At 39.2% G+C, this 14,605-nt stretch overlaps 2 protein-coding genes across 7 annotated transcripts in view; both read right to left on the reverse strand.

The window, feature by feature from the left end:
• Positions 1-14,605, reverse strand: part of LOC5571002 (tyrosine-protein kinase shark) — a 57,224-nt gene that overhangs the window by 6,610 nt on the left and 36,009 nt on the right. For all 6 annotated transcript variants that reach the window (XM_021854735.1, XM_021854736.1, XM_021854733.1 and 3 more), the window contains one exon: positions 19-1,506. In XM_021854735.1, coding sequence (XP_021710427.1) covers positions 19-1,506 — 1,488 coding nt within the window. The remainder of the gene's footprint in view (positions 1-18; positions 1,507-14,605) is intronic.
• On the reverse strand, positions 3,129-5,845 carry LOC110679586. The gene has a single exon (XM_021854739.1). It carries the CDS (start codon positions 5,280-5,282, stop codon positions 3,177-3,179), a length of 2,106 nt encoding a protein of 701 aa, XP_021710431.1. The 5' UTR covers positions 5,283-5,845; the 3' UTR covers positions 3,129-3,176.

Consider the following 14,605-nt stretch of genomic DNA (forward strand, 5'->3'; position numbering starts at 1 on the left):
TAATGCGAGGGACCTTACCTGAGGTGGATTGGGAGCCGGCGTCGATGGCGGTGCATCGATGAAGTAAATGTCTTCATTATTGTTGTCCAGCTGACTTTCCCCGTAGATGTTCTTATCACTTTCGACAAAATAGTCCTCTGGAGGATGCGATTCAGTCACATTTGATTCTGAAGACGTACGCCTGTCGAGAGTGCTATGCGGAGGAGGACTCCTGGCGTGAGGCGTTGCGCTATTATTATTGATACTGTCGATGGATCGGCTGGACGGAACGGGAAGTGGCTCACCGAAGTCGATGTCCACGATGGCACAATTGTTGGGCGGGGATTGATATACTGCGTCGGACTGTTCCAGTTGAGTGGTCGATAGTGAGAAATTCGACGAAAACGACAACTGTTGCAGAACTTTGTCCGACGCGATTTGCTCTATCAAGCTATCTCGGTTCAGTTGGGTATCCGGTTCAACCGGGAGCTTTTGCTTGACCTTACTCTTCCGAAGGCTTTTCATACCATCGATGATGATATTTTTCTTCTTCTTGAGAGTCGAACTATTAGGCTTGGATTTGTTTTCGTCAATGTTAGGCGAAGACTTGGGTGTGGAAGATCTTTCGGGACTTCGGTCAAACAGGCCAACCTTGTTCATTTGCTGGAGTATGCTATCGTTTGGCACCGACAGGTTCCTTGCTGGGGCGGATGGATGCGGTGGCTTTTGCAAACTGTTGTCGCTGGATTTACGGAAGTATGATGTAGTTCCATTGCTGCTAGGAGTGGGCACAGGACCCGGGGGTGAACTTGTTCCGGGACTAGTGGCTACTTTGTGTTTCGTTTTCGGTATCGTGGAAAACAAAGGAATGGGCGGTTTTGGTTTCGGAGGCACCGGGTGCCTAAGGTTGGTTTGAAGTCCATCTGAGAACCTTGTGTAGTGTTCTATCAGATGTTCCAACGAAGTCATGTATGGTCCATCATCGATATAGAGGTAATTTTGTTTCCTTTGGATTATGAAATGCTTTGCTTCGTTTTCATAGAGTAGTGTCAGCACATCTACGCCGTGCTTGGTGGAATATCGGACCAGATAAACTCCGGAAGCATCGGGGTGTTCGCCTTCGTCAGTTCGTGGATCATTCTCCTTGTTCTCTTTTCCTGGAGACGAAGGCATTAGCTTTGACGCATGGTCTTTCAGGCTTTCCACAGCTATTTGCCTTTCTAGCGTTCCATGATACCACTGTCCTTTGTGAGTGTTCGCTGGTGGAGGTACATAGTTCGTCAGGAAATCTACTACCGCCGAGTGGCCTTTCTCCTGAGCCAAATCCACCGGTAGTTCACCGTAACTGGTTCGGGGCATATGGGGTACAGGTAATGCTAGTAGTTCTTGAACGGTGTCCAGGTTGCCGTTAGCAGCTGCCTCGTGTAGGGGCACCCATCCGGTTTCCTTGTTACGTGCTTGCACGTTGGTTCCAGCAGCGATAAGAAGACGTACCATCTCCAAGCCGTTTGATTTACGACAGGCGTACTGAAACGGAAGAAACATTCTTCAGTAATGATTTCTATTTAAAGATTTTAATTTATACACGCAGCGAACTGGACTATCGAATTTCATACATTTTGCCTTATGAGAGGTGGAACGATTATTGCAATACGAACGCTTTATGTATCGTTTTAGCATTTCTCCACATCAAGGCGTCGATAGGCGCGTGGTGTACGCTCGGGCCTATCGATCGCAAGGTTCTTGGTTCGATTCCAGGTTGCCGCGTAAACGTTTTTTGTTTTCAAATTCTGGTTTCATATGGCAAATTTATGAATTTCAACCCGATTTCTTGTGGCGAATTTTCATAAGGGGTTCCTATGTTTATCGATAGTCCGTTTGCCTGAGTGTACACTTAGGATATAAGATATATCTTAATCGTGTGATTCATTACGTAGATTCATGTATCTTACAATGTTAACTATCATCGCTGGAGCATGACGGTTTACTATTAAAATAGCAAAATGCCCTAGTTTACATATTTTTGTAGATATTTTTGTTATCTTTGCTATACCGTTTACCAGCATACTTTGTGCATCTAACGGTCCAAAATCCTTATTAAGATGGATGATTGTGATGACCATAACCGGGGTCATCACGTGACGAACAAACGGTCAATGCTCGTGTCAAGAACGAAAAGACAGTCCTCTAGCTCCATGAGGTAGTGCAATCTCACCTAACCTAGATTGCACTACCTCATGGAGCCCTTCGAACCTTTAACATCAATTAAAAATGACAACATGGCATCCTTAACTTCACAGAGGTGGGGGCTGGTTGGTTTCCATCATTTGCAGTACTGACGAAGGCATTTCCTCCGTCGTTTCGGCCTTCTTTGTCTGCGTTCTCAGCGCCATTCAGGTGTTCGTCGTAGTGCTCCTTCCACCTTTCGATCACCTCACGTTCGTCCGTCAAGATACTCCATTCCTTATCCCTGCACATCTCGGCTCGTGACACAAAGCTATTGCGGGATGCGTTGAGCTTCTGATAGAACTTCCGTGTTTCTTCAGCCGCTCTAGGTCATACTGTGGCGACCGTCGGTACCGTACGTTGTTCTCCTCCTGGCCAACCTGAGCATTTAAACCTCCTATGAAGCTTTTGTAGTCGTGGCTTCGGCAGCTGTCGTACTCGCATTCGCGGAGAATGCTAGTTTTTGTAGTAGTTTTAAATCCTACTACTCTTATTCAGTTTTTTCTCGACTTTCTGATGGTGATCTCAGAATTCAAAACGAGCGGTGCACTTATTGTAAAAACGGATTTTTTGACGAAATTCAAGATAGCGGCCAAATTTAAAATGACAATACAATCATTACCAATTCCACGAAATATTCTCTTAGGAAATTCCAGAAGGAATTCTTGGGAAATTTCCTGAATTTCCTTTGAAGTTATTGAATTCATTGAAAACATGTAGAAGGGGTTCTGCAGAAATAGCTTAGGAAATTCTTTGACAAATAATGCAACAATATCTACAAGAATTTCTGTATGAACACATAATTATCCCCTGAACGAACGATTAAGAGAATAGTGGGTAATTACAATTCAATGCAATAAAACTATAAAATTCGTAGTTATTCCAGCCCCCTTGATAACATATAAATATGCTAGCTACGCTAATGCAGTTTCAGGCTAAGTTTATTGAAATACACATCTTCGTTTGCTAACTTAATCGTTCTGTTGTAGGAGTAGTTTTTGCTTTAGCTTCTCCTGGTAGGCTTCCCACCTCTTCACGCGACTTAGCACCAGCGGTATTAATTCTTTACGTTTCATGAACTTCGTCTCCGGTCCGTCCCGTTGTTCCACCATGCTCACGAAATCGTACTCCGGTTCGTAGCCAATCGAACGTAGATACTGTTCAAATCGAACCGAACAGAAGTTCCCGTAGACCAGATCTATCTCCAGGTTCTTCCGCTCCGTATCACTCAATGTGGCGTGCTCTCCAAAGCCAAGCTTGAAAATGCGATCCAATTTGGTTTCTTTTGGCGGACTTATCGGCTTCGGTGGAGGCTTCTTCTTGAGTCTTGACCTGGGCAGCTTCCCTTTGCGAGGAGGTTTCACGTAAGGGGGAGCCAAACTACGTTTCAGCTGAATTGCCAACAGCTTGTGGCGATGATCTTCCTCTGCAGCTCGTTCAGCTGCCTTCATCTTCCGCATGTGCGCAAATCGTACCCGTTTCTCTACGAATTGTATCACTTCCGAAGGAATCTTATCGAACTCTGCCAAAAGCTGCAGGATTACGTTGGAAACGTAGGTGAAACTCTCGGTTCCAGAAAAACGCAGGGCATTTTGTCTCTGATCTAACGGTAGCAGATTCTTGTAGAGGACATAGAGAAGTGTCTCGACATTTCTATTTTTCTCGCTTGAAATGCACTCTCGTAGAGGATCTTTTACCCATTCGTGGAACACCTTCTTTAGCTCCGCAGAACGCCTCTCGTAGCTTTCCTTTTTAGCCAATAAATCTTGAATAGAATATCGCAAATTTCCGATCAGTTTATTGTAGTTGTTCAAAATATCCTTCGTGTTTTTCTCAGCTTCCACTTTCGTCCAATTTAGCATGTTTAAACGATTCAACAAAGTTATCGAATTTACATCAAGTTCCGCTACCCCTTCTAACAAACTCTGACTGGTTTCAAAAGCAGCGTGTACAGGCTTATTCTTTTCGACATACTCTCTTTCGAAAAACTCCTTAACCGCCCAAATGTCGTTCTTCCCATCCAGATTTCTCAAGTTCACCACGTTTCGATTCGAAATCGATTCAGGATATCCCTCGAGCTTACCATCCTCATTCATATGGATCCAATCGTGTTCTTCGCGCCAACCCTTGGGCATGATCAAGTACATGAAGTTCTGATACTTCAGCCGCCGAACCCAAATGCTCTCCAGTTTGATGACCTTATTCCACAGCCCAACCATCTGCTGCTGTCGATCGCGAAGTTCCTTTTCCAGCCGCGCCGTTTCTTCGTAGCAGGGTTTCACCTTGTCCATCACTCGCATTGATTGGCTGAACCGCTGCTGTCGAACAACCCGTAGAGCTTGAATCATCTCCGCGCAACGTTCGTGTAGCTGCTGATGGTATTGTTTCTCCGCTTTTTGAACTTCGGTTTTCTCAAAGAGATATTCTTTCCGATAGTACGTCTCAAACTGGTTGCGTGAAGCTTCTCGCATTTTGTGAATGGCATCCACTCTGGTGAAGTTCCGGATTCTTGGGCGATACGAAATCTCACTACGATAGTGCGGATCAAACTGCGTAGCCAACTTGGAATGGTGCTTGAACTCCCTACCCGTTGTTTCTTCCTCGAATGTTTTGTCTTCTACCAGCAATCTGTCCCGCATTCCATCCTTGGCCCTCGATCTGTGAGTATGGAACCGATCTTCAGCCTGCAGTAGTGGCGCCATCTGCTCAGGGGTGCCAACCATGTATGGGCTTTCGAAATCGATTTTCTCAATGGATCCGACATGACTTGGCAACACTTCTAGAACTTCCCTTTCCGGAGTAGTTTTCGCCAATGCCTGTCTAAACCAATCGAATGAGATTTTTTTGCCATCCAGTATCAAATAGCTACCGCTCTCATCGCTTAGGCTTTCGAAAGATGGCAGCGATTGGGTTTGCTTTTCCTGCTCGCCTTTGCGCCAGTTGTGCTTCAGATTCCCGAAGAAACGGTCTTCCAGTATTTCGAGAAATTTGGACTTAAGTATTTCGAACTGCTCGTAGTTGCTGTCCTTGCTGGGCACACTGGACTTGGAAGAGGAGTCATCTTCTTCGGAAGACATCTTCAAGTAGAATATCAGGTTTTTTATTCAATGGTTGCTTGGATGTGACTCCTCCATAGAACACTGATTTTTTTTCAAGGTATCCTTTTAGAAACCTTGTATTTTTAATTACATTCATTCATTACACTGCAGAAAAATCTACGGAACGCGATGAAAATGTCGATATACCGTCGCAGTGTTGTATCATGCCAAGAACGAAAAAACAGTCTTCTAGCTTTATGAGGTAGTGTGTCAAATTGTCTTGTAATATAAATAATACAAATCACTGGTATGCAGTATAGTAAAACTTTCTATTAACCTACCTTTGATAAATCTTGTAAGTCAATACTTGTTATGCAAAGTGGCTGCTCAGTCAAGGGATGGAGGATCCAATGGTGAGCTCGTTTCATGCTTTTATTTCAAAACTGTTATTTATGTATGACTTCACACTTTCAACGTTACAACGGCGAGAATGTTACGTAAATATGATTTTTCAACAAACTATGAAAGGTTCGTCACTGTGAGTGTCGGCATCAACTCTTATTCATCTTATTCTTCTTCAAGTCGAGTCTAGTACACGACACAATAATTTTTAATAACTATAACTGAAGACGGCCTTACAATTGAGGTCGTATACGCGTATCTGTCAAAGGATACAAACTCTAGTGAAGTTAAATGGTATAGTACTAAATTCGGTTTTTCATCTACCTATAGGTACTCCACTAAACAGCTCGAAGATTTATTATCATCATGATTTCCAGTTCCGTTTGGATTTCAAAACATTAATATAAATCTTTTGAATGTCGGTAAATATCTTATGGATTCCTTCCGATGGGAATTTTTGTGATATCGATAAGCATCTCAATAATTTCGATGCGAACCCTAGTGTTTCAGGGGGATCCTCATTGAATTCTAACGATTACCATCGGAGTCACTACAGTTCCCATAAAAATCACAGCAATACCATCTGGATTTCGGAATTCGCACCAGATCGAATTTATTACAAGATTACACCAAATCGGATGAAATGCAAGATTAAAAAAAAAACCAGTAATATTACTGGACTCACAAGAACTCTCAAATGAGATTCCTACCAGAGTCCAAAAAAAAAACCTTCCTCAATTCAACCACTATTGTGCGAACTGATTTTGATTTCTAGGAATTTCAAGAATACTACCAGGTACCCTGCAGAAATAATTAGTAATTTCCGAAATTCAACATGCTGAACAGTAAACCTGTTCATATTTTGCAAAAGTTTCGGAAATCAACCGGTCAAGTAGTATACCCTATTCTCACGGTAAATTGAACTTCTAGTAAATATTTCAACTCATTTATCCATACACTCAAAATAATCCAAACGTCATTGCTACGTGAAGAATCACGTAGATCATTCCGCATTCATTTTGCCTCCTATTCACCTGACTAAGGTGATAATTACCAGAACATATATGAACACTAAATGGAGATCCTGTGATTGTTACTGGGGCTATCAATCGCACTTACGTGAAAATCACGTAGGCACTTGAATTCATTTGGTCATCGCGTTCAATTCAGTTGTCAAAATGGTGGCCGATACTATCTCAAGAAGCTGCTGCTGTTGGACTTCAAACTAATTTTAAGAACAATTCCAAGGTAAATATTAGTTAAAATCCTTAGAATCCCAAATTAATTTATACTTTAAACCTTGTTTTACATCAATTTACAGAACGTTGAGTGTTTTGAATGGAACTGACCCTGGACAAATTTGCGAGGAACGTGCGTTTCATGGACTGTTCCGACGATCGATGTCGCGATGGTGGTCAGTCAGAGTTTTTTTATAACCATTAATGGAATATAATAGTATAATCCCTTAGTTATTTGTCCTTCTTTCAAAATAAACATACAGTCGACTCTCCACATCTTGATGTTCTACATCTCGATATCTCTCCCTATGTCCCCTATGTCGATGATTGCTTCGGTCCCTTCATTCTGCATACGATTTCTCTTTCCATATCTCGATATCCTCCTTATCTCGATATCTCCATATCTCGATGTGTTCCTGTTGATTTTATGTTCCCAATTTTCTCTCTATATGTCGATATGAACATTATCAAAGGTTACTAGACCAGATTTAAGCGATTCAGAATAATTTGTAAACTGGAAATGAAGTTTGTTTGTTTACTATTTTCCTAGTAACGGAGTTATTTTCAATCTAGTGTTCATTAAATTAATGTTCTATGTCTCGATCTCTCCCTATCTCGATGGTCCCTTCGATATCGAGATGTGGAGAGGCGACTGTATAAAAAAGCATATGCAAAACAGCATTGATTTCCATGAATTGATTCCGATAACTTTAAATGAAAATTTTCCTAGGATTTATTAAAACGCTTTGTAAAAGCTACGTGAAAAATCATGTAGCTGTTACGTGGAACTTCGATGGAACTGATGAGGTTCACTTGTTCATGTGTTCATTCGGTGTTACCTATGATCCACGTAAGTGCTACGTGAAAAGTGCGATGGAAAAAAACCACATATGTTTTCATGTAACAACGACGTGTGGATTTGTTTGAGTGTAGTAATTTTAGCAATTTTAGGAAGAACTTTCCATTTTACGGTTCAACGAAAAGCTACCGCAGCTGTCACATCACTGATTTCCACTGGTAAATCATCAGTAGGCTTCAATGCTACCTACCATCTTGATGATTGTTGTTTGTTGTTTCGGAGCATTTTCTCTTTCAAGCTACTAGGGTTTTGTTCTACTTCGTCGTAAGCGCTACAATTCGTCGTATTAAACTTTAAATGTTCCACCACGGCGGATATTGAAACTTACCTGCAACATAGATCCATTATCCAAGTGTAATTTTGTGAAAGCTATTATGGTTTGTACACTTGTACACCAAAAATGCAATAAAACTACTGTATTTCGGTAAATAACTTCAGTTCAATTATCCACTTTGCACTTTTTCACCGAAATCGCATGGACGAACACGATTTGAGAGAAATGCTTAGCGATCGACTGAGCCACACCACTTTCCAACACAAGTTTTTTTCCGTCCCCCGTGGGTTACTTACTTCGCCGGGCACTTATTTTCACTATGGAAAACCTTCGTACTTCATCACTGAAGGATTTCATTCCAATCACACGCCGTAAAAGTTCTATAAATCACCAAATTTACGAAATTTCCTCAACCGCCGCGTATAATTGAGAATGTAAACAAAGTTCAATCCGTCGTACTGAGAAAAAAAAGCTTGTGCGCATCAATGTGTGCGCGACGCTCGACGTAAAAATACGATTCCTTTGATTGTGTTGTTTTCGCTGTACTGTGAGCAAATGCCATAATTGTACGGTCAAAAGGAATTGTGTTCATATGTTTGGGCTGAATTTTGATGACGAACAATTAATTTGAAAGGAAATTAGTATTATTACTATCATGCTGAAGGAATGAGGAGATGCCCGTAGATCTATATATTCTAGTAAAACATTTTATTAAAGCGTTGATATGTTGTGTTTTAACCACTCAATACACACAGTGAGCCATAAGTTGTGAGACGAATCTGGAAACTGTTTGCGACGGAGTTGAAAACGGTACGACGGATTGAGAATACGGTAAGATGTATTTTATTTGCATTATTTACAAAAATAGATCAAGATTTATCAAAATGTTATTGTACAATGCTAAAGCCATTTAGAGAAAGAATTGTTTGGCATCGGTTTGTATCAGCATCATTCACTGCAATACTGGGAAAATTGCAGTTCTCACTGATCAATGCTTAATACGATGGACACTAGCACATCACCCTACCTATAATTGAATTGTTTGCTTCAATGATAGAATGATTTCGAAGCCTGCGGTAGAACTTTGCGGCTACCGCAAACCGGTAAATTTTCTTAATAACCGTAATAAATGTTCTAAAAAAAACGCTTTATATTTATACTATTGCAGTCTAGCCAAATTTTCCATGTAGCTATTGAGAATAAATTGTTTAAAATCAATAGGTTTGAAGCTATCTCAAATTTCGGCTGCCGTACTGAATAACACAATGACACAAGCATTGACCAATATTTTTTACAAACACGTTAGCATTGCTTTTCAATGATGATTGATAATTGTATGTTATAGAGCTGAGAGAGACTCGCGAAGAGGAAAAATATCAACGTCATATGCAGCCCAGATTCCCCTCTCACGAAACGTCAAATGCAGCCCACCGTTTTTATGGCTGAAAAAGTTAAAAGTATTGTGTTCAAAGTAAACTGTTATTAAAAACCTCAGTCGGCGGAGCAGTTTTTTCCAAAATTTCTGATAAATCTAAGCAGAAGATTAATTATTTCTAATGTCTGCTACGTTTGCTGGCATGAAATTTCACTCATATGGCTATTTATTATTCGATGTGATGCAAACTTAATCATTTTTTGCTGAGAGGTTCATGTGAGGATTTGAACAGCATGCGCATAATTGGTATGCGCATGCGCATAATTGGTATGCACAAAGTGGAATAAGAAAAAAACTCAGCAATCACAGAAAAAGAAGACCGTCTTCGCGAGTCTCGTCTCAGTTATAGAGGAGTGAAAAGTCATTCTGTTCTGAAGCAGACAAGTTGTTAGCTGAGTTAAATGCGCGAGATGTTTGACCGCGCTAGCAGAAAGGGCGTAGAATAAGATAGGGGCATGAGTGTCTAGAATGTTGCATGCAAGTTGCTAGTTGATTTGGGGTTTTCAGGCTTTCTTGCCATCGGTATCGGTTTTACTATTATTTATTATTATTATATATTATTTACTATACTTCGCGCATTTATCACATGCATCTGTAGGGGGAAATATAACGAACAGCACCAGAATTGTTGCTCTCTAAAACAAAGTTACCTAAACTAAATGGGACTCCTTGAACCATTTTAACACATTCTGAAAATAGATTGAGTACTGATCTATGCACCATTAAATAAAATTTTACGACACACGGGTATGCCCACGCGTGGCTTCTTCATACATTTCTTAATATGTATAATACACATGATTTGTTGTAGCATGTAGTATACCTATAGCTGAAAAAATACATATTTACGGCATTGATCCCTAATGCGACCAATGTAGACAGGTGCCTTATACTCAAAACAAGCACCCTGCACAATTTTGTCCCTCTAGGCCTGAATTGTTTGTCAATAGTCAAATATTGCAAATATCATGAAAAGACATGAAGCACACAACTATTGAAAAAAATATCATATATTTGGCATTGACCCCTAATGGGACCAATGCAGGCAGATGCATTATACTCCAATCAAGCCCCCTGCACAGTTATTTTATCCCTCTAGGCCTGAATTGTTTGTCAATAGTCAAATATTCAAATATCATGAAATTACATGAAGCACACAACTATTGAAAAAAATATCATATATTTAGCATTGACCCCTAATTGAACCAATGCAGGCAGGTGCATTATACTCTAATCAAGCACCCTGCACAGTTATTTTGTCCCCCTAGGCCTGAATTGTTTGTCAATAGTCAAATATTGCAAATATCATTAAATTACATGAAGCACACAACTATTGAAAATAAAATCATATATTTGACATTGACCCCTAATGGGAGCAATGCAGACAGGTGCCTTATACTCTAATCAAGCACCCTGCACAGTTATTTTGTCCCTCTAGACCTGAATTGTTTGTCAATAGTCAAATAATGCAAATGTTATTAAATTACATGAAGCACACAACTATTGAAAAAAATATCATATATTTGGCATTGACCCCTAATGGGACCAATGCAGGCAGGTGCCTTATACTCTAATCAAGCACCCTGCATAGTTATTTTGTCCCTCTAGGCCTGAATTGTTTGTCAATAGTCACATATTGCAAATATCATGAAATTACATGAAGCACACAACTATTGAAAAAAATATCATATATTTGGCATTGACCCCTAATGGGACCAATGCAGGCAGGTGCATTTTACTCTAATCAAGCACCATGCATAGTTATTTTGTCCCTCTAGGCCTGAATTGTTTGTCAATAGTCAAATATTGCAAATATCATGAAATTACATGAAGCACACAACTATTGAAAAAAATATCATATATTTGGCATTGACCCCTAATGGGACCAATGCAGGCAGGTGCATTTTACTTTAATCAAGCACCCTGCACAGTTATTTTGTCCCCCTAGGCCTGAATTGTTTGTCAATAGTCAAATATTGCAAATATCATAAAATTACATGAAGCACAAAACTATTGAAAAAAATATCATATATTTGACATTGACCCCTAATGGGACCAATGCAGACAGGTGCCTTATACTCTAATCAAGCACCCTGCACAGTTATTTTGTCCCTCTAGACCTGAATTGTTTGTCAATAGTCAAATAATGCAAATGTTATTAAATTACATGAAGCACACAACTATTGAAAAAAATATCATATATTTGGCATTGACCCCTAATGGGACCAATGCAGGCAGATGCATTATACTCCAATTAAGCCCCCTGCACAGTTATTTTGTCCCTCTAGGCCTGAATTGTTTGTCAATAGTCAAATAATGCAAATGTTATTAAATTACATGAAGCACACAACTATTGAAAAAAATATCATGTATTTGGCATTGACCCCTAATAGGACCAATACAAACAGGTGCCTTATATTCTAATCAAGCACCCTGCACAGTTATTTTGCCCCTCTAGGCCTGAATTGTTTGTCAATAGTCAAATATTGCAAATATCATAAAATTACATGAAGCACACAACTATTGAAAAAAATATCATATATTTAGCATTGACCCCTAATAGAACCAATGCAGGCAGGTGCATTATACTCTAATTAAGCACCCTGCACAGTTATTTTGTCCCTCTAGACCTGAATTGTTTGTCAATAGTCAAATAATGCAAATGTTATTAAATTACATGAAGCACACAACTATTGATAAAAATATCATATATTTGGCATTGACCCCTAATGGGACCAATGCAGGCAGATGCATTATACTCCAATTAAGCCCCCTGCACAGTTATTTTGTCCCTCTAGGCCTGAATTGTTTGTCAATAGTAAAATAATGCAAATGTTATTAAATTACATGAAGCACACAACTATTGTAAAAAATCATATATTTGGCATTGACCCCTAATAGGACCAATACAAACAGGTGCCTTATATTCTAATCAAGCACCCTGCACAGTTATTTTGTCCCTATAGGCCTGAATTGTTTGTCAATAGTCAAATATTGCAAATATCATGAAATTACATGAAACACACAACTATTGAAAAAAATATCATATATTTGGCATTGACCCCTAATGGGACCAATGCAGGCAGATGCATTATACTCTAATCAAGCACCCTGCACAGTTATTTTGTCCCTATAGGCCTGAATTGTTTGTCAATAGTCAAATATTGCAAATATCATGAAATTACATGAAACACACAACTATTGAAAAAAATATCATATATTTGGCATTGACCCCTAATGGGACCAATGCAGGCAGGTGCATTATACTCTAATCAAGCCCCCTGCACAGTTATTTTGTCCTTCTAGGCCTGAATTGTTTGTCAATAGTCATATATTGCAAATATCATGAAATTACATGAAACACACAACTATTGGAAAATATCATATATTTGGCATTGACCCCTAATGGGACCAATGCAGGCAGGTGCATTATACTCTAATCAAGCACCCTGCACAGTTATTTTGTCCCTCTAGGCCTGAATTGTTTGTCAATAGTCAAATATTGCAAATATCATGAAATTACATGAAGCACACAACTATTGAAAAAAATATCATATATCATGAAATTACATGAAGCACACAACTATTGAAAAAAATATCATATATTTGGCATTGACCCCTAATGGGACCAATGCAGACAGGTGCCTTATACTCTAATCAAGCACCCTGCACAGTTATTTTGTCCCCCTAGGCCTGAATTGTTTGTCAATAGTCAAATATTGCAAATATCATGAAATTACATGAAGCACACAACTATTGAAAAAAATATCATATATCATGAAATTACATGAAGCACACAACTATTGAAAAAATATATCATATATTTGGCATTGACCCCTAATGGGACCAATGCAGGCAGGTGCCTTATACTCTAATCAAGCACCCTGCACAGTTATTTTGTCCCCCTAGGCCTGAATTGTTTGTCAATAGTCAAATATTGCAAATATCATAAAATTACATGAAGCACACAACTATTGAAAAAATATATCATATATTTGGCATTGACCCCTAATGGGACCAATGCAGGCAGATGCATTATACTCCAATTAAGCCCCCTGCACAGTTATTTTGTCCCTCTAGGCCTGAATTGTTTGTCAATAGTCAAATATTGCAAATATCATTAAATTACATGAAGCACACAACTATTGAAAATAAAATCATATATTTGACATTGACCCCTAATGGGATCAATGCAGACAGGTGCCTCATACTCTAATCAAGCACCCTGCACAGTTATTTTGTCCCTCTAGACCTGAATTGTTTGTCAATAGTCAAATAATGCAAATGTTATTAAATTACATGAAGCACACAACTATTGAAAAAAATATCATATATTTGGCATTGACCCCTAATGGGACCAATGCAGGCAGATGCATTATACTCCAATTAAGCCCCCTGCACAGTTATTTTGTCCCTCTAGGCCTGAATTGTTTGTCAATAGTCAAATATTGCAAATATCATTAAATTACATGAAGCACACAACTATTGAAAATAAAATCATATATTTGACATTGACCCCTAATGGGAGCAATGCAGACAGGTGCCTTATACTCTAATCAAGCACCCTGCACAGTTATTTTGTCCCTCTAGGCCTGAATTGTTTGTCAATAGTCAAATATTGCAAATATCATGAAATTACATGAAGCACACAACTATTGAAAAAAATATCATATATCATGAAATTACATGAAGCACACAACTATTGAAAAAAATATCATATATTTGGCATTGACCCCTAATGGGACCAATGCAGACAGGTGCCTTATACTCTAATCAAGCACCCTGCACAGTTATTTTGTCCCCCTAGGCCTGAATTGTTTGTCAATAGTCAAATATTGCAAATATCATAAAATTACATGAAGCACACAACTATTGAAAAAAAAAAATCATATATTTGACATTGACCTCTAATGGGACCAATGCAAGCAGGTGCATTATACTCCAATCAAGCCCCCTGCACAGTTATTTTGTTCCTCTAGGCCTGAATTGTTTGTCAATAGTCAAATATTGCAAATGTTATTAAATTACATGAAGCACACAACTATTGAAAAAAATATCATATATTTGGCATTGACCCCTTATAGGACCAATACAAACAGGGGCCTTATATTCTTATCAAGCACCCTGCACAGTTTTGTCCCTCTAGGCCTGAAT

The sequence above is a fragment of the Aedes aegypti genome, chromosome 3 (genome assembly GCF_002204515.2).
Source record: "Aedes aegypti strain LVP_AGWG chromosome 3, AaegL5.0 Primary Assembly, whole genome shotgun sequence".
In the NCBI taxonomy this organism is placed as follows: Eukaryota; Metazoa; Arthropoda; class Insecta; order Diptera; family Culicidae; genus Aedes; species Aedes aegypti.

What these genes read in the sequence shown, in the direction of transcription:
- LOC110679586 (XM_021854739.1), bottom strand. Translation starts at nt 5,282, where the DNA reads ATGTCTTCCGAAGAAGATGACTCCTCTTCCAAGTCCAGTGTGCCCAGC.